The 25,677-nt window shown below is 36.5% G+C and overlaps 1 protein-coding gene across 2 annotated transcripts; it reads right to left on the bottom strand.

Moving 5' to 3' along the window:
- Positions 1–1,214: 1,214 nt before the first annotated feature.
- Positions 1,215–24,740, bottom strand: LOC117616720. Of its 2 annotated transcripts, XM_034346154.1 has the most exons (36): positions 23,468–24,739; positions 22,736–22,880; positions 21,788–22,054; positions 21,483–21,650; positions 21,169–21,384; positions 20,025–20,119; positions 19,466–19,640; positions 18,616–19,037; positions 18,183–18,306; positions 17,860–17,958; positions 17,680–17,751; positions 16,587–16,724; positions 16,163–16,316; positions 15,649–16,016; positions 14,123–14,586; positions 13,699–14,040; positions 12,896–13,120; positions 12,372–12,462; positions 12,148–12,225; positions 11,692–11,982; positions 11,364–11,561; positions 10,655–11,143; positions 10,114–10,275; positions 9,610–9,939; positions 9,410–9,492; positions 9,088–9,192; positions 8,011–8,239; positions 6,699–7,064; positions 5,746–5,847; positions 5,066–5,209; positions 4,251–4,339; positions 3,680–3,762; positions 3,467–3,582; positions 2,577–2,662; positions 1,924–2,023; positions 1,215–1,566 (listed from the first exon to the last, which is right to left on the bottom strand). In XM_034346154.1, exons 1-36 carry the CDS (start codon positions 24,406–24,408, stop codon positions 1,501–1,503), a joined length of 7,623 nt encoding a protein of 2,540 aa, XP_034202045.1. In that variant the 5' UTR covers positions 24,409–24,739; the 3' UTR covers positions 1,215–1,500. The 2 variants fall into 2 exon arrangements, 1 of the variants encoding a protein (XP_034202045.1); XR_004584179.1 differs by lacking the exons at positions 1,215–1,566; positions 1,924–2,023; positions 3,680–3,762 and having other exon boundaries at positions 23,468–24,740.
- Between the last annotated feature and the right edge of the window lie 937 nt (positions 24,741–25,677).

Genomic DNA, 25,677 nt, shown 5'->3' with positions numbered 1-25,677 from the left:
TTCTAATTTTTTGTTAGACTAGTGAGGCTGACTTTGTTTGTATGCACTTATATTATAATACGTGAACATCATCATCTAGATTATAATACGTGAACGTCATCATCTGTTAATTCTTTGACTGAATGAACGCGAATGTCATGCCCGTGGCCAAATCGTCATATATACATATATATAAAATTCGATATTATTCATTGAGCTTAATCTGAAAACCTGTTGTCCCACGTCAGCATCACATGTTTTCGTCCTTTCACACCTAATTTTTGACTTGAGTAAACTAAAGTAGGACGTTTTTAGTTTGATAGGCGGCCTTAGGCTAGGCCTATTGACATTTTGCCTTGCTTTAAGGAAAAAATAAATAATAAAAAATACCTTATGTGTAATCATAAATGGTAGGTTCTAGTGATTTATTCTGTACCTGAAAATAAAAGTCGAGTGGTTTTATTTTTGTTGAAAATGCTGATGTGGTCTTCACGTTTTACCAATTTCAGTCAGATTTCCAATTTTCATTGATTTTGTTAAGGGGTATTCTAGTCAAAATGGCCACAACAGCTCAGCACGTGAATGTGCTTTTTGAAAAAGATAGTCAAACTTCAATGGTCAAATACAATGTCCGAGTCTCACTATTAAATTTTGGATATAAGTAATGGCGTATTATTCATAAACCGATCATAGCGTCTATAAATTATTTTTTATGAACAGTAAAATATAATCTTCATTCTGCATAGCGAGAGAAAGGGAGTCCAAGATTTCTTATAGAAAATAAGAAAAATATGGAATTAAAGATCCAAGATTTTACAAAACATCAAACTCTGACAAATAAAATGAAAAAATAAAAAAACACGGGGCAAAATTTAAAACAAAAACAGAAACATATACAAAGATAAGGCTATTCTTCTTTCCCATCTATCTATAATCTATCTACAGCCGCAGGCACTCCTCTATAATCTATCTATCTACAGCCGCAGGCACTCCTCCCAACTTTGACTCAACCAACTGAAATCAATGATGAAGCAAAGAAACACCGTATCAAGCTAGTTTCAATTCAATTCTACACCACTCTTTCCAATTAGACTAACTTTCATGCCGCATGCGAGAAACTTGTGCACTCATACTTGCACGAATTATTTTCGATATCCGTTCGGCCTTTTCATATGATGTTCCCTATGCATGTTTTCAAACTTGAGCAAAGTTGCCGAACATTCACAATAAGACACAGCTAACTCAATGCGTCAATAGCAGCTTCGGCAATGCCGGTGGGACAATACAAAACAAAAATTTGTGGCAGGAGCAAACGCCAAGGAAGACAAATGCCTTATGTGTTCAAAGTTCATGTATCACCAGTTATCAGATTCAGCACCACGCCGTTCTAGTAGCAACTGGTTCCACTATCTTTGACCAGGCTCCATGGCTTTCAACCTTTCTGAGTGCAGCAAAGTTTGAAAACTAACTAAACAAGGCCAACCCTAATTTGTATTGGTCGTAATTTCCTCAAGCAACATTTCACATGTACTGGGCCAACCATTGTTTACACATATCGAGCACAGGAAGTGCATTAGCATGTAATGCCTGCAAAAAATGTTGGCATAACTATATGAATAAATATAGTATAGGAGCGGGTGAGCTGATTTAACAAGAATCAAAGACGTAAAACCGGGTTTCAATTTTTAGGCAAAATATTTATATTATATTAAAAAAAAAAAACTCAAACTGTAATCCAAATGTAATTGTTTTTGGATTCCAAACCAAAACAGCCCTAAACAAGTAAAAAACATAAACACCTATAATGTCCTTTTTCCATGGATTCTTTTGTGATAGGCGCATTATCATCTTCTCTAATCTCCTATGTCTGCCACATCACAGTTTTAATAGATGAAAAGTATAGTGTGGGAGATATGGGAGATTTTCTGAGGAAAGAAAGGTAACCTGATGAGCTACATATTGGACATCAGCTACACTGCCACTACGAGAAGCAATTTGGAATGCACTTTTTAGACGACCACAAACCACACAAGCCAGAACCTTCCTGCATATACAAGTCAAATACAAAAAAAGCACGGAACAAATTTCTCAGCACCAAAGTTCAACTAATCAAAGTTAACAGTATCCCAGTGCCGTAAAACTAAAGCAGCTAACTCAAGAATGACATTGTTAATTGCTTGGAAAAATTGACCCAAAAAAAACATTATTTCAGCATTCATCCAAAGACTTGTTCTATACAGTAATTATTGAGTGCCGTAAAAAGAGACCACATACGGAAGTATGCAAGTAGAAGCCAACAAAGGATGGGGCAGGCATATATGGTCATAAATGTTGAGGTCTGGATCCATTAATTATTAACTTGATCAATAACCACAATGGTAAAGTGATACTTTTGAACAATAATGGGAACCTAAAGCAGGTCTCAAGCAGCAATGGGTTAATGACACTGACAGATCACCACCAATACTATGAAATGCCTTAAAAAGTAAAAACACATAAAAGTTAATAATTTAATGTCCTCAAAATCTACTTAAAATCACAGATCTTCTGTACAGTTATGAATAATGACAACAAGGAGTACTGAAAGAAACCATTACCTGTGGCTACTGGTCAACATGTCAATGAGACGGTCAGGGCGTTCTTTGTGCTTGTTAGCATATACGTTAATTGCAGCACCCAGGACCTACATCAATTCAAAAATACACTTTTTATTAAATTTAGAAACAAAGAACAGAAATTGAACTAGTTTCCAGCTTCCACAAAGAGTAGGCTGATTGGGAGACACAGAAAACCAGTTTTACAACAAAATTACAGTTTAGAAGTATGCAAGATATAAACCTTAGGCTGAAAACATGTTGCCAGCTAAAATTTTATTTCAAGAATCAGTTTATTATTAATCTACCAATGATCAGAATAATTTAGAGTTATTTCAGCTATCTTTGAATTGTTCCTCTTCCGTTAGTAGAAAGTTTGAAATAATACTGAGGATGACGAAATTCTCACCATTTTCCTCATTTATTGTGGTGATTAGTAGTCACAAGCTACCTTTGAATTGGGATGTCTTATAAGTGAGTTAATCGATAATTGCACCAGATATAGCCAGATAAAACACACACAAATACATATTGCAATACTTGAGTGAAAATAAAATTTTCTTTTCCTTTTGGTCTTACAATACAATAAGAAGTACATGACCAACAACTCCTCATCTAGTTTACTTCAAACTAAATCTACTGAAGAGCATCAATGAATGATGATTCAAACTATATAAACTCTTTCAATTTCAAGACGTTTTTCAGTTCTCCAATTTCCATGCTCTCTTTGTATGTTTAGAATAAAAATTTTGATTAGTCAAAAACCATCTATGTTATAATCATTTCAACTCTTAAGCCAACTAAAACTAACCCAAGAAACTAATAAACTGTAAGTTTTCTAGTCATTTTACAAACAGTACATACAATCTACTAAGAGATGTAGATCACATTACCTGGTCCCAATCATCATCATCAATGGTCCCTTTTATGTTTCTAAAGAATTCAGTCAGTTGACTACCTCTTTTTCTCTCGGCGAGAGATGCAGCTACCCCAGCATATATATCCACAGCTGAAATTTATGAGAAGATGCATTAATCCTAGAAGCTAATCAATTACTTCATGAGAGAAAGGCGGGATTGAAAATGAAATCATTATGCAATGGCTACCTGGAAGATTGAATTCATAAATCACTTGGAAAGCCAAATCAAAGTTCTTTTCCACAAGAGACTCAGCAATTTTGCACCTTCTCCTGCAAAAAGGAGGTGGAGAAGGTGTGACTTTCCTCACCATCATATCAAAATATTTCACAAGTACCATATACCATGGCAGAAGAACATTTTTAAAGAACATGACACCAACAATCGTAATAGAACCCCCAACAGGCCTAAGGTCAACTTTGTGACACATTCGCATTAAGGAAGACAAACTAAAAGACAAATGCATATTAACTACCGACGACACGCTGCTCAATAGTTTTTTCTTTAACTCGCTAACATGAATTGATATTAATTAACTATTTCAGAAAACAAAACTGTTTAAAACCCCTTGTAGAAACAAAAGACATAATGTCTTTATAACTTGGAATTCTAGTCATGCTTGTTGCTTGTGCAATATATACAAATATATGAAAATACAACGCAAAAGAAACAGCTTGGGACAGTGAAGTGATTGGTTTCTTCACTATCATAAAAAACTAAAGAGATCACTAAGCCCAGCAGTAAGTAAAATGACTCGAACCTGAATGTTTCAGGATCATTTGGATTTCCGAAAAGTGAATGTTTCCAATGAGGTCCATCTGAATCGTTATAGGATCTCACAACTTCGACCTGCCATACAATAAACCCACAGGAAACATGAGAGACTAATACCAAACAAGCTGTTTACTGAATTAACTAGATTCTGGATATCAGTTCCAACCAAATAGATACATATTCATAAGTCAGATATTCGTTTGATCCATACAGATTACAATGTACTAAACTACCATGGATTTTTTTTTTTTTTTTTTCTTCATAAAATTAGATACCTTAGGCAGGGCCAAATCATCAACACAGTTCACAGTATTTTAAATTGCCATAGAAAATGTAGTTTCTTCATAACTTATTAAGAAGCAGATAACGGTGCGTCTATTTGGCAACAAGCTCTCTAAGTTTTCTGGTAGTGTGCATGTCTTGGTCAAATGTGCATATATGTGAGCATGCCCTTAAGCATAGGTCAATGAATCTCGTGATGGATTAATTCTCATGTGTATCTCTTCTCCAAATCTAACTTTAGACTGTTTCCATCTCTGCTTTTGAGATTACACATGGCAATTAGATACCCACTTGTCTGTGCATTTTCACTCACAAAATAATGTGCATACAAGTAACTTTAAGAATGCCAGCTGTCTCTGTTTTTCAAAATTACGGGAACCGTCTATCTTTAGAAAAAGGCACAATCTACTTGCCAGTGGATTAATCAACATAGAGTCAAGAAGGGCAGGCCCTGACCTATCAAGAAAAAACTAAGCTTACAGTGTTTAAGAGAGTATAGTATTTGAATCATGTAATCACCTGAATTGCTACCCGAGCCGAAAACTTGACAAGTCCTTCTTCAGTGAGCTTTTCAGAGGCACTTTTTCCTCTAACACCCTTCGTCACAAGCTTAGTAGAATCTCCACCTTTGTATCGTGCTGATAACGCTTCATCAAAGTGCATCTACAACCAACAAAAGATAAATGAACAACATGACAAACATATACAGGCAACTACTACAAATTCAGTACATTTGAAACACTAACATGTTTAGGTAACTAATACGCACACACAAAGGTAATATCATTTTTATACAATGATTGCATCACCAGGCTCTTCAGAAGTGAAACATAATCTGGACGTATTCAACAATTGTTATTATGAACAATTCTAAATTTGTAAGCCAAAGGTGCTATCAGGGTCAAAGCTTTCCTGTGAAACATATACATTTTATCAGCAATTCTCTAAAATGTAATTTACCTGTCAAGCATTAATCGAATGAATTAGGGAAATGTCATCACACTTTGGGAAGCTTGATTGGATAATAAAACTGAATAAAAAACTTCTAACCTACACTTGCCCAATCTACTGCAAACTTAGACCTAATCCCAAACGATAGGGTTGAAATTCCCCTGCCATTATACATCCAAATGCATAGGAACAATCCTGCAAATAGTTCAACAATTAAGGTGGTCCAAAAGCAATAAATAAAAGCATACCTTGGCATTTTCCAAGTGTTTTATAGCTTCCTCTTGCAAAGATGAGTTCATAAACAATTGGATGCAGCAAAGTCCAGCAGCAACGTGGTCCTTCTTAATAACCTGAAAGATGGAGTAAATTTCTGAATTCAACTAAAAGAAAATAAAAATACAAAATGATGAACCTTCAAGCAATAAATTCTAACAGGACATTTATAAGATCAAAACTTCCCCAAGTTAAATGTATACTGCAAACAAATAAACAATTAAGTGAATAAATAGTGAAAAAAAGAAGATGGAACACTGATCAATATGGTTCGTCCTGAAATTTTAGGTAATAAAACCATGCCTTGTTCCTTTTTCCATTAACTATTTTGATGAAGTCTTATGCGGGGTGGTAGACATAGAAGCTTGCCCTCTTTATTCAGCAAGACCATGGTGTTTTACAAGAAGACTGTCCGCCTTGGAGAAAACATCTTTATCTTTTATAACGGTGGATTTAAAAAGGTTCTTGACCCAATTAAGGATGAAGACTTTTCTCAAATCCAAGGAGGGAGACACTTGGGTGCTCAAGAGTTTTTAAAAACTCCGTAGTTAATGGGTTGCAAAATAACCCCACTGTCCATTGCTATAGCACCATGGAAGGATACAAGCATGGACTTTGTGTTGGGATAGTTTACAAGTGGAAGAAAAAATGGACCAGAAGATTGGAATAAATGCTTATGAAGAATTCTTGATAAAACACATGAACAAGCCACGTTTAGTGGGGTTGCACTGAAGAAATATAGGCGCTGATAGTATTTGGGTATCATCAGCCCTCTACTTACTGTGTAAGAGGGGTCGCACTGCTTACTATTTGTGTCATGCAACGAATATTATTAATATGTTGAAGACACAACAAGAAACATCTTTAGTTAAATTGTTATACTATCCTCATTTCAGTACAAGTAAAACCCATTAAGTGAAAACTTTACCTGAAACTTGTATAAATAATTGAAATGCCTATGAGTTTCACAATAGATGCAAATACGGGCAAGGGCTGCAGCAGTATACTGGTTTACTGCTACATCTTTCGGGTTTGCAGATGTCATTCTTTCTGAAATCACTTCTTCCAAAATAGGCATTGTGCCATAACCAATACACAAATCACACAAATCGTCAATAGTCCCATAATCAGTTCCCAAAGGGTCTGGTCTTTGAGGGGATGAGGACGAAGATGCCACCCCCACTGTTGATGGCTGAGGAGGTGGGGCAACAGTATTTGGAGGAAAGAACAGCATGCAAGCATCATTGTAATGGCCATGCCTAAACATGAAATTGAGCAAATGCTGTCGTGCATACTGCAAAGGGTTGCAAAAAGTTACATACAAGAACCTGATTATATGAACAAAAACATAAAGTTTATAATTGGCAATAGAACTGGAGAAGGAAGTAGCAAGAACACTACCATTCATAACACTAAGATACAAACAAATAAAGAAAGAACCACCTAAATATGTAATATCAATTGTGTTACCAAACAAAAACAAATAAAACAGAACTTCTTATGATATGTGTGTCGGGCAACATCAACTGATATTAGTAAAAAAAATCCAAAAAGCAGTTAAGTTTGCACCATTTAAATAAATTTTCAAGATTTTGTTTTTGGTCAATCCTAGTGTTGGATTGAATGCTCTAATCATGAACATAATATTAACCAAATTTAAGCTCAATCCAATACAGGCAACCATCCAATCACGAAGGTTCAACATTGACCTAAAGAGACTCATTCAAATGCAATAATTTTGTTTTAAAGAAAATAGGATTTTAGTGAAGTAGGAAAGCTAATTACAAAGAGTAATCCACAATCTCAAGAGAAAATATAAAAAACAATAAAGAACAACTCAAAATGGTAAGCTAAAAAAAGCTCAAAATTCGAAATATCTAGTCTCACTTCACAGCTGCTAACAAATCCAACATTATAGTCTCACATTCAAATGCAGTATCACCTAAATATTTAGAGATATCAGATAAATCTGAAATTTGGTAATGTGGAGGACATCATTAAACGCAATGGTAAGATAGGCAAAAAGGAAATACTACAAAAATTAGCAAGTAATATAAGTAGCTCATGATGAGATTCCTTAGTCATACTGTTGTTGATGTATGTGACTGAAAACAAAACGTCAAAATGCAAAGTTTAAACATTCAGATGCTTGTCATTTAGAATCTGTAAACTGGGATGCTAGACATAAATGTATCAAACTTGAAACTCTAGCTTGAGCATAGAAGGAAGTTGCAACTTACTTCTTGTAAATAGTTGACACACTCAACATACCGAACGCTGTCTAAGTTGCTGCGTGGTCCATCTTCAAAGTCTGAAATATATGTGGAATTATTATTTGCAGATTCATGAGAACGCCTGGATCTCTCTGAACGAGGAAATGTGGAAGGCAAGTACAACACATTGAGATATGAATCAGCAGAAAGCGAATCATCCAAGATTGTTGGTGCACTTTTAGCCAAATGTTCATACCTGCAGTATAAGTTGCATTTTCAGTTTATACATAATGACTAGCTTCAGAAAAGTGTTTCTTCTCCTGTCCTTTTGTTCATTACATGAGAAAAATTCAAGCATAGATTTACTTATTCAGAATCAAAATTCCAGTGCACAGAATACATAAGGTACCTGATACATAAGCAAAATTCTATTGGAAATGTCATACAGGGTCATGTTCAGAAACTCAATTAAAAAAACCAAGACCTGATACATGAGCAACACTACAGTGCCTCTCATCCCAGGCCCAGGGCCACACAAATAGATGTCAATCTTAAAATATATATATATATATTAAATTAAAGAAAAAATGCCTTTCCCATTCCAGGAAAAGGGCTGCTACATACATCATGCACGCGCAATGGATAAACTCAACTCTTCTTGAACATTACCTCATCTCAAATTTAACAACTTCAGATTGGCAAACAGGCTCAATAGCCTGTAAAGAATCTTGAAGCCTATTACTTTCAGTTTAGTTTAGGACTTTCTGCATAGAGTTGAGTTTCTTCTTTCTCATGCTTATTGTAAACCTTCACATCTACGAAGATCGGATTCTAAAACCTTCAATGATAATGTGTTCTTTTAAGTTGTTATTAAGGCGAAATAGCCTAGTGATAATGTGAACTGCATTTTTTTTAAAACAAAGTCGCAGCACATGTTCAGCAATACTGCCATTAGGAAATAGGAGGAGCTATCAAACTCCTATAGAAACCTTCTAAAACCTAGCCTAGCTTGAAAAAAAACCTGTCTCAAACCCCGGCTCACACAGCATCCCGCTCACAAGTTAAAAATTTAATTTCTGATTTCAAAGCTGTATTGCATCTTACATGGAACGAACAGCTGAAACATCAACCGGCGGACCTCCCTCGATTGTATTGATGATCTCGAGAATGACAGGCGCAGGATCGGCCTTGTATAGCTGAAGAGCTTGCCTAAAAATCAGAAGGGGGAAAATGACATTAATAAGCAACTGTACCATATATATATATATATATATATATATATAGAGAGAGAGAGAGAGAGAGAGAGAGAGAGAGAAGGGGAAACATAGTTCATTTCTATCGATCAATAAAGCCATAGCATTTTTATGCCAAATTCAAAAAAATAAAAATCCTTAGCCTTTTTATGCCAAATATAAACTAAACATACTTGAACTTCACACGAGCTTGTGCATAGTGCTCCATCCGAATCAAAGCATGTCCCCATGCATTCCAAACAGGGACAACATCAATCTGACAGAAGCCCCACATATTCATAAGCTCAACATGCCTTAAATAATCACGCCAAAGGAAAAACATACTCTAAACAAAACAGAAGAATTAACAGCAACTTCCAGCTACGATACTTACCTTGCACTTTTTGCATGTATATACAGCCATGCTGTACCGTTCATCTACAATCAACCTATCACGGAGACAGGCAGATGACTCTTTATCGGCAATATCATCTAGAGAAGCAGCAATTCCGGATCCCAGAAGGCTCTGGAGCAGCTCAGCACGTCCTAGCCAAATGTCTGCCTGCAAGAGAACTTCAGATAGCTCATCTGTGGACTGACTGCCCACACTGGAGCTACCAGCATCAGAGGATGCATCATCAGCGTCCCTACTTCTTTCAGAATTACTCGACAAATCACTACCACCCACAAGCTTTCTCAGCAGGGATTTAGCATAAAGTAGCCCCTGTAAAAGCATGTGGTGAGAACTAGCATTGCAATCTGCATTACCAACTAAACTGCACATAAAGGTGATTGCATAACAAAACCATAACCCTGTCTTTACAAGGCAAAGATACATGATCTGCCTTTGTTGGTTATGGAATTTTAACCATGTTGTAAGAGCTTACTGAAGGTATACCTGTACAAACGTCTCAGTGGCATGATATGCTCGACCAATTATTTCCATAGATGCATTCTCTGGCAATTGTTGGGAGCTCAGCACATTCTTCATCTGATTAACACACAAATCCAATGCACTCTTTGCAGAGACAGAGTCATCAGAACATAGAGAAAGCAGTGCCTACAAAAATAAATACCAAACTGTCAGCCAAGCAGCATGCCTAAACAAGATCCCAGCATGCTGAAGAACCCACTACTTTAACTGGATATACAAGCATAAAATGTTACAAATCAGAGGAAAACGTCATACAGGGAAAGTGTATAATTAAGCTTGCGTGCCCTTATGAAATTGGCAATCCTCAGAAGTTAGAATACCGATGTAAGATTAACCCATGGATTCTCCCATAATATCTACATATGAAATGGAGCAAATGGCAGTATGAAACATTATTAGCTTTATGGACAGCAAGGAACATATTTAGCTTTACTGTCTTTATTATGTATCTAGGGGTGCTTTGCAAATTAAAATGCAAAAGGTATAGCCTATTTCACTAGAATACCTTGAAAAGGGTAATGTCAGGGGCACTTTCATATCGGTGAGATGCACGAACAGCTTCATCCTTCGTTGAATCACCAGTTAGCATCCATTCTTCAGAAATTGAAATAGCAGGAAGCCGTTCTTGCCCATCAACAGAATATGATGAAGCACGATCCTCCTGGATACCAGCCATGGCCTCCCAAGCTACTTTTTCCGATGATGTCAATCCAGAACTCTTTCTTTTACGGTAAACATCTTTTGGGGCGGCCCTGTCTCCAGTATTTCGTGGAGCCCAAGAGAAAGCTCTGCGAGCCTCTTTTTGCAAGTTATTTAGACTGCTAGTGAAAGAAGACCTCACAGGAGCACCTGTTCTTGTTTTCTGCTTTAATCTAGTCCCCGAAACAGATACTCGATATTCTCTTGGAGGTGAGCTAATACTGATAGCAATAGCTTTAGCAGCGTAGGCAATAATGACATTATTGTCTCTCAACAAAGGAAATTCTTTGAGAATCTGTTAAGCAAAAAAATGTTGATTAAGTAACAGCATCAGAGAACTACAAACACAGAAAAACATGCAAAACACCAAACTGGATAAGGAATCGCAATCCAAATTTTATGCCTTTCATGCAGTAAGTAGTGACAAATGATCTTATGGTATTCAAATCTTTCTAAATACAAAATATGCTAGACATTCGTGTGTGACTGAAGGAACTTAAGAAGTGATATCTAACCAATGCAGCAGACTGTAGCTGTTTCCTCATCAGAAGAACCTCAAGTATCAAATGCGGGTGCTCGTGCAAGGAAGAACATCTTTGCTGCCATGGCAACGGCAAGGCAGCCAGAACACGAAGACCTAAGGCCCATGAGTTAAGCCGAGAAACCTCAACATCTGAAAGATTCCCTTCTCTTCGCTTCAGGAAGAAATGAACCTTTACAAAAGTAAAAAATAAAAATAAAAATCACAACTAAGAGGTATATGAAATTCAAAACTCAAATACTATACTTTATGAGATCAAAATAAATTTCCAGCAGAATATTGCCAAAAAGAAAACTAATTACAAGCAGCTGCTTTGACCGCAAATCAGGTAAAAGCTGCATTGCACCCATGGCAACTGGTAGAGCATCATCTGAGTCACGTAGGGAAGAAAGAAATCGTGAAGCTTCTGCTGGACCTCCACCACTGAGAGGATCTGCAGTCAAAAGTTTTACAAGTTGCCGGCCCTGCAGTTCCCTCCTCAATTCTATGGATAATCCTGCACTTTCAGCCACTTCTAAAGCAGCAGAAACAGCTCCTTTTCCAGCTAATCTAAGTGCTAACCCCTCAGGATCTTCCTTACACTCTGCTTCAACCTGACATTGGACAAATAAAAACAAAAAGAGAGAATAAAACCCAAATTAATACGATATCCATGCTACCATGAAATAAATAAATAAATAAAAACTAGCAGAACTATGCTCTTAATATCTCTATCATTTTCACTTCTCATTTTAGTCCACAGAGTCCAGAATTTTAACCTCTTGCCAGCTGCTAAAGTGCTCATCTGCATTTAGAATGTGGCTGTACCTCTGCAAAGCTTGTCTCATATGCATGACCTATGCGTCCAAAAGGAGTACATCATCAACCAAAAATAGTTGAAAAATTAATGCAAAATAGAGAACCCTTATCAAGCTTCAGGTAATCGAGACAGAGATTTAGCAGTAATAGAATATAAGCAACTTATCAAATCAAAAAGCAGTACCTCCTTCCTAATGGGATCATTTTGAGGTAGGTGGCAGCTGCACATTGTGAGAACATCCAAAGCAGCATCCAACTCCCACCTATGCATATACCTGGAATAAAACTTGTAAGACTCTAGAAATTCTATGGAAAGAAGCACGTAATTGTTCCTATATACCATCAGTGCAACAATGGGAAAAGGGTTTAGCTGATTTACAACATGTAATGCTAGGAACCAAGCCGAACCAAAAAAAGAGACTAAGATGGAACGAGTGGGGAATTGACTCTTTCCAACTAACAGGAACACAAGACATTTTCATTAAAGACCGCAATAGATTCATAAACTTCCTGCATCACTTAAAAATTAATAAAAGGCCATGTATATAAATCTGAAATATCAAATAGGAACATTTTTATTACTAGAACCAAGCACTGCTCCACAAATGTAAAAAATAAAGATGATAGATGCCAAAGGAAAATATCTTAATATATTTCATATCAGCTAGCATTCACCAACGGAACTTATAAACCCATGACATTACATACTTGAGAGCAAGTCTAGCAGCCACTTGTTTATCCTTCAACCGCAGGCAATACTGCCAATTATTGCTCCAGATACTATTGCCTCCATAACCCTGAGAGAGTCCAGCGACTGAATGATTTTCTTCCCCACATTCAATGATTAGCTGAAGTAATTGATCTGAAGCTCCATTACGTAGAAAGCGATCAGAAAGTGCAAGAGCATCCATGAGTTTTCCTTCATCTATCAATCTGTTAATTGACAGCAATCAGTGACTGGAAAGAGTAATGCCACCTTCAATTGTCAGCATGATGACAAAATTATCCTAAAAGCAAACAAAAGAAGAACAGAATTGACACCAATAACACACCCTCCCTCCAAAAAAATAAAGGGCAATTCCCGATAAATATGCTCTCCAAAACCAGATAATTTATACACGAAACTCCATAGAAACTAAAGACGCTAATCCAACATATGCATGCATATATTTCTCATAAAATTCCTTATGTCTGAAAAGTCTTCTTTCACTCTGCTTTTTCAGCACTAGAACCAGTCATACGATCATGCTTTCTGTCTAGTGGAAGATTTCTGAGTATGCATCTTAGAAGGTCATACAATTTGAAAAATTGACTTAGCAATGTGAGTCCCACCTTAGAATTCAAAGTAAACATGCCAGAATGTATAGCAAACATTTATACAGAACACCAGCAGAAGACAACAATAAAATCAGCTGAAGAAGTGAACAAGTATTGAGACCCAAAAAGGAAAAAGAAGTGAACGAGTAATTGTTTATTTGAATGAATGTTGAAACAAGACAGAACTACAATACCGCTGTACAGCTTTCTCATATGGTTCTTCATTTTCCCAATCAAAAGAAAGGAAAACTGAAGTGTCAAGCTCAGCAACGTCAGATTTTGAAGAACCATCCCAAGGTTCAGTAGCTGCACCATCTTGGCCACTGGCGTCTGGTAAAGCTGTTGAAACACTACTGCTACCAACAATGTCATCAACTTCTGACTCAGTATCACTATCAATCTCACGTAGTCTCTTGATGGCTCTTGCTTCAGCTCTAGCCTCACCACCATCGGCAGTTTGCTTAATGGTTACAGCAAACTCCGAAACTCGATGAAGGTTAGTTTGCATTTGTATCCATCGGTTTAAAGTTGGGAACCTGCACGTCAAAATAACAAGTAAAAACTAGGAAACCATGATGTAAATGACAAAGGAAAATAATTTACAGGCATGAAAGTAACCTCTCAGATTGATCAAGAGCAAACTCATAAAACAACCGATCAACATCAGGTGCCTGCAGCAATCCACCGTCCAAGGAGCTCGATATAGAAGAATCACTGCCATTGTACAAAATGGTACTCCCAAAAACACATGCTAAGACCGCCCTCACTGGGGATAGTTTAACCAAATGTTTTACTATATCTAACTCTAAAGGGTATAGAGGGATTCCAGGCAATGATGAGGAACGGCAGTAACTATTAGGCTTCGCTTCTTTGAAAGAGGGGGACAATACTTTATTTTCTGAGCCACTTTTAGGGAAGGTGGGAGTGACCGGAATGCAAGCCCACCCATGACCAGATCGTGGGGGATAAACTGGAGGTACACATGCTGAAATTACTTCATGGACAAAATCTGCACACATAATCTCAGCTACCTTACCAGCTGCATCAGTGCTGCCTCGATCAAAGACAAGACGGGTTAAAAGCTGCAAAATACAGTAGCCATACATGAGCATATCAATAATACAGCAGAAATAGAAATTTGCCAACTCCTAACATAAAGAACTTGTCAGCTTTCAAGTTAGTCCAAGTCAAATAGATCATGACACATAATTAAGAACTATGAGACCTTCAACAATCAGATTTCATTGGTATCAAATTAAACAATAAAAACAGACTGGCAAGTCCTGCATCAAACAGAGCTAGTAATACCCCTTTATATATCATTGCTACCATTACATTAACGATCCATAAAAACCATGTATTTCTGAAAATTAAAATTATTACACATATCTATCTAATCAGTTTTTCATGAGACGAATATTATACTTGAATAGGTTCTAACAGAAAAAATATAGTTTTCAAATACCCCTTTATATATCATTGCTACCATTACATTAACGATCCATAAAAACCATGTATTTCTGAAAATTAAAATTATTACACATATCTATCTAATCAGTTTTTCATGAGACGAGTATTATACTTGAATAGGTTCTAACAGAAAAAACATAGTTTTCAACTTGTACAAATATGAGTAACATGGAAAATATAATTTGTATTGCATTTCTTTTTCCTCATTTTCATTAATTATACATTCTCTTCTTCTTTTTTTGTATAAGAAAAAACAATCGTATTCAAGAAAAAGATACTTTTGACAACCAAACAGCAGCATGGGATAAAGTTAAAACTTTTTGTCTTCATCAAGTATACATTTACTGTTTCAGCAAGTGGGACATTCCTGGTAAACAACATGAAATGCTACATACAAAAACTAGCACAACTACTTATCAGTTCCACATTTGCTTCCATTATAGATGTGCCTAAAAGTCAATATAACATAGTACTTCATGTCGCATCTACAATAGTTGTAATTGTATAGTTTGAGGTTCTCTTTTGAAATTAAACCTAAGTATCTACGCAGTTCCTGAAATTAAGATGCTTCCAAAAATATCCGATTGTTTGAACCAAATCTCAATTCCAAAATTTTATTGAAAACAAAACGCAGAAAGCAAAGAATTCTTCAATAACACAGAAAATAATCTTACATCTTTGGGCCACTCATACACGAGTGAAAAAAAGTTGAAATCATGAGTTGTATCAGTTCCATCAACTATGTCACCAATTGCAGCAATATGGAGAATAAACTGTGAAAGATATGTCATGGGTTTGGTACTTAATGAACCAAAAAATCTCTTCCCACTGTCCTTTACATCATAACCAACAGGCTGCACACTTGTTTCTCCAATTGCAGAACTTGAAGGTATCTGCTTGGCAACTCTTAGCCCAAGTCCAAAAACTCCATCCTTGTCAAGATCAGAAAGAACCTTCTGTTCAGCAGATGGGCCTTCTCCTTTATAGAAATTTAGCTCTGTTTCTTCATCAGCCACAGCTCTTGCAAGATTATGGAGCTTACCTGTGTGAAATTAAAGACATGTTTAAGCCATATGAAGCAGAGCAGCCATAGAGCATATTTATGTTTAAGCCATATGAAGCAGAGCAGCCATAGAGCAGATTTCCCCTTCCTTCCACACTACGAAAAAGGGGAACTATAAAATGTACCACTGAGAAACTGCCGCTTGCCCTTGTGAGCATCCTCAATCATATGATGTAGCATATCAAGAACACGTTCCCGTTGTCCTAGTCGGAGGGATTCCTTTGGTGAGGCAATAATAATCTCGCCGGACAAAGTGACCTGAAGGGCTGGAGGATTATCCTAGATGAGCAGATCAAGAAGCCAGGATCAATAACTAACAGTAAGAAGTAAACACCAAGAATGTTTTAATGCAGTAAGCATTCTAAACAGTGAAGCTATTAGGGACAGATAGTAAACACCAAGAAGTAAACAAAAATGGAAGAACCATAGGATGGCAACGAATTATTGTGTTTAAATCCTGATTAAACAACCTTCATAATTAGATAGTGCAGTCTTTAATGGCCAATAAGAACTCTTTATCCCCAAAAAAAAAAAAAATCAAGATCTCACCTGATCCAAGAGCTCATGTAAACGCTTAAGGATTCGTTTTAAAACAGAAATAACTGCCACTTCAAGGATCTGATCCCAGTAAGTGGAGCCTATCTTTGGAGAAACTCCTGGATATATCTCAGACAGCAGAACTTGAGCCTGCACATATAACAAATCATAGCTTTCTGTAAAACCAAACCACTGGAGACCATATGACTCTTGAATTACACCCTAACACAAAAACCGATCTACTGGAAACCATATGGAGGAAAATAAGGGTCCATTTGAATGGAGTAATTTCAAATCTAGGGATTTAGATGACATTATAAGGTTAAATTGTTTTTTTAGACTACTACAATCCATGTATGCCAAAATATTAATAAGAAGGAAATGAGGAAAACAAATGGATTCCAGATGGCTCCTTCCATAAAGTCATTTCAAATATACTACATCTAGTTATTCTAAATACATCCAACATGATGTTTTCTAGTTTTTTAAACATAGCCTTGTTAAATCCAAATCCTATCTTTCAGTTACCTCCATCTAAATGGAGCCTAAGAGAATTTCAAATTAGGGGGAACATGAAATTTCTAGATGTTGTGACACATGGAGAGAGTTTTCTCCAGGAGTGAATAATCAGTACCAGTGGAAAGCCAAAGTAGCAATTGAGGCAAAATTTACTTTCTTCCAAACTCATAATATTTCTCACACATGGCATCAAGTTTTACAACTAAAACTTCGAACAGGGAAAAAGACCATGAAATGACATTTGTTTAGGAGGACCATAATAACAAAAATGTTGGTTTGGTAAAAGTATTTACTGACTGCTTAGGGGTGGAAAAGTAAAATAGTAAAACTGACAGTGAAACTTTCAGATTATCCTCCTCACATCGATTTCTCATAAATGTTGGTTTGGTAAAAGTATTTACTGACTACTTAGAGGTGGCTTGGGCAATTTCTATATCATCAAGAAAACAGTAAAATTTTTAATTGGATTTTTTAACACCACTTATCTTCTGGAAATTAGAAAATTTGAAAACAAAATAATCTAAGACAAGTATATATGAAGACAAAATATCAGTATCTTCATCTTCCGAGTTTATTTGAGCATTGCCTGATCCAAAAGCTGCTGGGATATCTTTGCAGACCGAGCAGAAGTAGCAGCAACGTCAATACAAAGAAGAATCTGCAAGGTTATATTATGAATATCAGCCTAAACCTTAGAGAATTGATTAAATATTCAACCTCACTTGAAGACAAAGGGGAATAGAGACTTAACACTCTAAGCACTTACTGCAGCCAAAGGACCTAACTGGGAGCGCAATGAAGAAAAATCCAGATCATGTATTGTAGAAGTCCCACCATCAGTAGCACGAGAGACTACATCTTCTACCTAGAAAAGCCAGAAAAGTGAGGCCATTTTATGAGAGAATACTGATGAAGGCACCGCAATACAAAACAAAACCACAAAAAAAGTCCACATAGAAAGGAAAGTAAAGTAAATTTGGAACCAAAGACAACAAAGATTCAGCAATATTATTTAAGCAAGATGGTTATAGATAGTTAAAGCTGACAAGCATAAAATAAGCAGTTCAAGGAATTTGATCTGAATCATACAGATTGTCTTCTGACGGCACTATCCACCCACTCAGCTAATTCGAGGGTAGCTTTATCTTCTGCAGACAATGAAAACCGATGCACTGCTTCTTCCCCAATGTCATACTTTGCTCTTTGCATGCAACTGAGACATATAAGAACAACTATAATATTTACCTTCAGAAAATAAGATGTCATCAACTTCATATTAACTGATGATGTACTATCATCTTCAAATATCAGCATCTATTTCTATCATTTGGAAAATGAGGTCATCATATTTTGTTTGGCCTGGGTGGTCAATATAGTTTATAATCGTTATAAACTACCATTTTCTTATAGGATAAACCCCCATTTGCAAACCCTATAACCAATATCCAAAAAGCAATTCATGCACAAGAACCAATTGATCATCATATAAATTCCCAAAGAAGAAAAGGCTTGTAGAACTCACAGGTTAAGTAGTTTAGATGGTGCGGCACGTAATACAGTTAATGCCTCCTTCCACCGCCACTGGCGTTCAGATAAAGGAAGAAGACGCTGCAAAATTGACAACCGCCATTCCCACTCTTCAATGAAATGTTTAGCAATTGATGCTCTCCACTCCAATGCTTGTCTTCCACCCCTACTTACGCCATCACTTAGAGCATGATCTAGTTCAGTTATAGTTGAAGGAAGACAGTGATGTAATATATCAAGTAGTTTCCCCGTGAAAGATACAACCAATTTGTTTCCCTCTTCACGTGTTAGATCAGTTTGTTCTGAAGAACATGTGTAATGTGATTCAGAATAGCTCCCTGGTGAGGCACAATGAGCCAAATTGAGAGAAAGATCATCCATATGTAAAAGCGAAATTATGACATTCGCCATCATGATCTGCATCATTACAGAAGCATTATAAAATAATTACAATGAACAACAGGAAAAAGATGCAGCAAACTAATAAAACTGATGACATCACGAACAAATTGAGAGCATTTAGATTTCAAAGGAAAACATGAAACTTCAAAATAAACTTGAACAAAATACCAAAATGCAATCCATTTAGCAGTTGCTAATTCTCTAGCATCAGAACATGAATGATAAATAATTTCTTTTTCATGCAGTTTTCGGCGATTATATTTTACACAAAACAACTTTCAAAGACAAAATGCAACAGATTTGCCCGAGGAAACATGTTAGACATGTAATTGCAAGTTGTACTTATCAAGCATAAACATGAGAAAATAACAGTTTTAACAACCACAAAAAGAAGTTAGGATTGAAAATGTTGGGCTAAAAAAAACATATTCACAATAGACTACCTTGCGAGGGATGTCATTGACAGCCTCCAAATGGTTCTGCAGATCTTTCAAATGGTCAAATGCAACTTGATGAAGACTTTCTCTTTCACCAGTCATAGTCCTTTCCATCACTCCAACCGCAAGAACAGCTGAATCTAGAGCATACCGCATGTGCATAAGTTCAATATCCTGCATCCTACCATATAATAAAATAGAATGGAGAAACGCGAAAACATCAACATGTTAAGAAAAGCATGTCAAATCCCAAAATGACAAAAATATGAAATACATAGAGTGCACAATTGGTCCCACATCCCCAGCCCCAGCTTCATATACAGATATCTCTATTATCACCACAAAGAAGAAGAAAAAAGGAAAACCAACTAATTTTAGATATCCAAATATATGAGTAAATAAATAAAGTAGCATAAAAGGATGGCAGCATTGTCAACCCCAGCTCACTTCCCACACAAGATGATTTCTTTTCATCCTTGAGTAATACATGATGACAAAATAAATCGTGCACAACAAAGTAACACTAGTTCTAGTACCCACTTAGCTATGATACAAGAATACACACCTCTTCCAGGCTTCTAAAGTAGAAGAAATTGGCTGCATGCTGATCAATTCAATAGCCTCCTGAAACTTTATGCCTGGAACAACATCAAACAATACCTACAGAAAATGCACCCGTCACATTCCAACATTCAATACAAAAGTGTTTTTAAATAAATAAATAAAAAAAAAAAAAAAAGGGTACACTACAATGCTAACTATATCTTTAGCATTTCTAAAGAAATATAATTCAGGGGAAAATGGTAAATGATTGTTCAGTGAAGCTTTCTGAAATAGCAATCATTAGGCATGTCCACAATAAGAATTTGTGATAAATTATTTTTCCTTTTTAGTAAAAATAATTTGTTTAGAATACAACCTTATTGTGCCTGACATGCCAATAATTCTTCAGAGTTCAGATACAGAAAATATTTGGAGTTTCATTTTATAATGTCAACACCATCATCAAGGAACTATGGGTTATTTTTGAAAGTTGAATTTCTCTTTAACAAGCACTGAGTCAATGTTTTTGCATTTTTCATGTGAAGGCAATGATTCATTACTAACTGGCATAGAAAAAGAAAATACCCAGCAAAACCCTTAACATATGAAGGTAAGGTGAAAACTGCGATGGGAATTGAACATGTTCAGAGATCAAAAGACAATTTTTATGCAGAGAAAAATTGCTACAAACTTACGAGTTACAACACAATATAATAGTATTATTATATTAATGTATAACATAATTGTAATGCAAATGCACATAAAAATCAAAAAATAATTTAAAAAAGATGCTAGCATAGACATTTACATAAATCATCACATGGTGTTGGCTTCTATGTGGATTGTTTAATTTGAAAGAAATAATACGTTTTTCATGATATGGTGGAGGAAGTGGATTTACATTGGGATATAATAGAATTACAATTTTAGCTTTTCTTGGAGTGTATTTGTTGAAGCATTTCAAAGACTCTCTCATGTCGATTGGACAGAGTTTTGGGTTGAATGTAAACTGATTTTATATGTCATGCCATGATTGTTGGTCTGATTTTGATGGGATCTAGCCCATCTTTCTTCTTGTTTTTCTTTCTCAGTTTTTAATAAGATATAGTTTTCCTTCTAAAAAGAACAAAGAACTAGGCCACAATAAGATTATTTTGAGGACTTACCCGAAGTGGACTTTGAACCGAAAGCCTTTCCAATACGAAATTCTCAACAAAAGGGTCTAACTGGTGATCTTCACTACTGAATGCTATTTGTTCTTTAGCAGACAACATCAATGATAATTTTGAATTCCATGATTGACCAGAATTGACGCAGGCAACAAAAGAGGCAAGATCAAGCTGATAACATAAAGAATCACAAAGATACTCCACACAAGATACCTGCCAATGAATAACACATACAGTCACATATTTCCTTTGAATAATAACAATGATATCATGCCACAAGAGTATCACAAGGAAGACTTTAAGGGCAGTACCTCATCAGATAGATTACTATAAAGAGAAGATTCTTCCAGCCGAAAAACTTGTGATTTACTTCTCCACAGCAGTTGCATTAATTTCCTTCGTGCTGTAGTTTTTCCAGATAATAAATCCCAACCCATGGTGGCTACCAGGGGCTGAAGGCGGGGAAACAATAAAAGAATCTGCACATATATGGACAAGAAAGGCTTGTAACTATACTAGCAATCCAGCATCAAATAATGCAATAACTGATCCCAAATAATAATTAGAATACCATTTTACTCACATATTCAATTTAAACATAAAACTAGGCACATACATTGCTAGCTTCTTGAAGCTGCTCTCTCTTTACAGCAGACAAAGCAGTGTCCATGACACATTCAAGGACATGTAAACCCGAAACACGAGCATAATGATACATGTCTCTCATGCAAAATCCAACTACAGTGTTGAAGGTAGAAGTTTCTGTATCGGGATTCAATTCTACATGATATCTTTGAAGACGTTCCAGAGGTGGTGGAATCTGGTTGTTATCAAGAGATCTGTACACCTCAATCTCTTTTGAGAGTAAGTCATCTTGAAGAGCCTGCAGGAAGCCACCTACCAAGTCAATATTACCCTCCAAGAATGCATGGCTCAAAAGTAATACAAATACATATTGAATGGGACCCAATGAATGATAAAAAATACAAGATGACTGATTGTTAATGTTCAAATACATCTCAACACAGGTTAAATAATTTATTTTATATAAAAAAATCCCGGCGACCATGATATGTATTAAAAAGAAGAAGAAGAAAAACTGCCATTTATTATAACCATTAGCTTCTTACATCAGAATAACCACCTAATAGATTCGAACAATCTACAGACCTTATGAAACTGGCTGAACTAATCTACCTAGTTCAGACTTAACCAGTTTTCTACATACATATCCATGAATTTATGTGGTTTTGAGATGTGTTTGCTGCAAAACTTCAACAAGGGAAAGCATTCCAACTTCGACCATGCACACAAAAATAAATTTAAAAAAGAAAAAAAGAAAAGGAGATAACTATCCTTTCCAACTAGGTATTGTAGCTTTCCAAACATCCTCAGCTTAGCTTTAACAAGTTATGGTATGCATCGTGTAAGGACCTAACCAGGATCCTTCAGCAAAATCATCTCATAGAAAATTAATTGCAAGACTACTGGCATATTTTAAACAATTTGCTGACAAAGACTTGTACCATGCAAAATCCATTATAAGCAAAATGGCAAACATTACTTGTATCATTTCGACAAGATGTCCACAATTTGATGCAATAGCCGTGCTATAAATCCACAGTAATTTTTCTCGCATGTTACGCCAAGAATCTCCATATCCCTCCTTTCCTGATGACACCATCTTGAGGAGATCTTGCAAAACCATGCTGCAAGGAACATCAAGAGTGAATGGAAAAAAAATTCTAGAAGAAAGTAAGCAGTACATCCTAAGGCCACTTTTGGTATTTCAAGGAGAAGATACCCTAATAATAACTACTTCCTTTTCTGATATTGCCATTCTCAAAATTCATCCAAGATGCAGTAACACATAAACCTAATCTCACATCTGAACACCACAGACACCACTCCTAAGATGGCCCACAATTCATGAAGCATCTTCAAAGTAACATGTATAAAAGCTTTCTTAAACTGACCAATCCTCCTCATACCTATCTATCACATTTATGACAAACCAAACAACTAGGCCCAGAAGCAAAAAAACATAAAATATGTGTCAATCTTCATATTTGCCTACCAACTGTAGAAGACTATTGAACAGAACCACAAACCTTTAATCTTGGTATCAATGGTTTCTTCTTTGAAACGGTTTAGCGCAGGTTTAAATTCTAACTAGATAATGAAACAATTGTGCAAGATAGAGCGTAAGTGGCACTGAGATAAGTACAAACCATAATCTATAAAAACACTACACATATTGTACAAATAATAATCCGTTCAAATTTTATAAACATACCGATACTCAGTCTCCTCCACTCCATAATCAAGGTGAAGAAAATGAATACGCGAAACCACTCCATCCACATCACCATCCTTCATGCACTCTTTCATAGCATCCAAGTGAGCTAACTGAACACTCCTTTGTATCAAACCAAGAACCTTCAAATCCTCCTTGGACATTTCCCCTGCATTTTCATCCCTCCTCAACGTTATTGCTAAACCCGAAGAATCATATCCCTCCCATCCCCTCACTTGGCTCTGTATATTCCAACACAACGCGTCAAAAACATCACGGTTCTCCCAAACTACACTCCTCAAACACATCAATTCGCCTTCCTCAATAGATACAACGCCTGCAGCCCCATTTTCACTCCCATCATCAGTATCAGCAGCACCTACTACTACGGAGTCTGGCTTCAATCTATTTACGCCCAATTCCAAAACCCTATCCAAAATTCTCACACAGCTATCCAATTCACCACTGGCATCTCTCAAATCCTTGCCAGTATCCTCACTCTTACCCAAAAACTCTGCTCGCTCTTCGAAACTCTCGCTCTCGCCTAATCCTTCTTTCTCCTTCTCTTTCTCTATGCTCTCCAAATCAAAATTCTTCCGCATACTCTCCGAGACGCGGTCGATCAAATTCTGAACTAACAACAAGAACTCGGCGCGCAATCGCAGGGTTTCGGGATCGAAGCTCCATACCGACGAAGCGTTATCGAATTGCAACAGTTCAAGGGTCGATAAGTAAGTGAGCAGAGCTGGTGATGGGCATGATTTTGACCAGAGAATGTTCTCGAAGCGACCCGAGTGAGCGACGATGGTTTGGAGCACGGCAAGAGCGAGGTCGGGGTTTCGAGCTCGGAGAGCAACGACAATCGCTCGAAGAGGCTCAAATTGGGCGAGATAGAGATGGTTCGCGGCTAAGCGCGAGAGGATTTCGGTTTCCTTGTCCATTGCAACGCCGAGCCGAGAACCGAGCCCTAGGGTTTTGGATTTCAGTTCATGATGGTGATTTGGGATTCGGTGTGGTTGTGGCTTGTCGGAGTGTTTGGTTCCCGGAAAGTGGTCGAAAATTGTGGTTTTTGTGGATTGGATGAAGTCGACTGTGGACGTGAAAGAGAAAATTTTTGTATTGAGAGTTGAGAGGGAGTTTTCGGTCAGGGATTGGTGCGTGTGGAAGACGCTAAATCTGTATATGGTGGTTTGGTTCTTGGGAATGTAGATCCGAGGAATGACGGAAAAGCGACGTCGAGGTAATGTGTTTCAATGCACGTCACTGGAACTGAAGAAGAACCGTGAAGAAAATGCAATGAGGATGACAAACCGCCAGTGCAACAGTCAGACGGCGTCGTCTTGCATATTATGTTACCGTTAGGTGAAAGTGAAACATAAAAGGGTAAATCTCGGAGCGCAGGACGATTAACAGCTCTCTTTGAAAAGCCTTTTTATCACAAAACGTGCATGACATTTGAGAAACTATCAGATTGTATTATTAAAATTTTTTTGTATCACTCATGGTCCCTAACGTTAATATAAATGCTTTTAAATAGTCTCTCTGTTAAAAAAAATATTATTAAATCCAGATATATAACTGTCAAATCAATCCAAAATTATAAAATATATATCTTTTATTTCCTTTCCTTCACTCTTTCTTGCTTCTTCTTCTTTCTCTCCCTGTGAATATAATATAACCTAGGGGTGGCATTTTAGACCCCAAAACCGCAAAAATCGTAAAAATCAACCGACAATTTACCGCAATTGAACCGCAATCCTGGGAAACCGAACCGCATTTGCAATATGAAGAACCGAACCGCATTTGCGGTTGCAGTTGTGGTATTTGATTTTCAAAACTTGCGGTTACCTCAAACCACGACTATATTTTTTTAATAAAAAAGATTTGCATTTTGTAGATAGCATTTGTGCTCAAATAACACAACAAGGTCCTTCAAATCCACTCACCACCACCAACACTTGAGTTTGTAACTTTAATTTGTAACATTGGTGCATTGCATTTTCCTTTTAGTTTGTAACTTTAATTAACTTTGAATTTGATTTTTCCTGTAACTTTAATTCATTTTGCATTGCATTTTCCTTTTGGTTTGTAACTTTAAAGGATTTGGAATTGGAATGCTTGAGAAGTTGAGGTTGTGAATGCTTGAGAAGTATAACTTTAATTGGAATGCTTGAAATTGTAACTTTAATTTACTTTAGGTTGTGAATGCT

The sequence above is a fragment of the Prunus dulcis genome, chromosome 1, assembly GCF_902201215.1.
Source record: "Prunus dulcis chromosome 1, ALMONDv2, whole genome shotgun sequence".
Classification (NCBI taxonomy): Eukaryota; Viridiplantae; Streptophyta; class Magnoliopsida; order Rosales; family Rosaceae; genus Prunus; species Prunus dulcis.
Note: the sequence above shows the minus strand (reverse complement) of the source record. Positions and strands in the feature narration are given on the sequence as shown.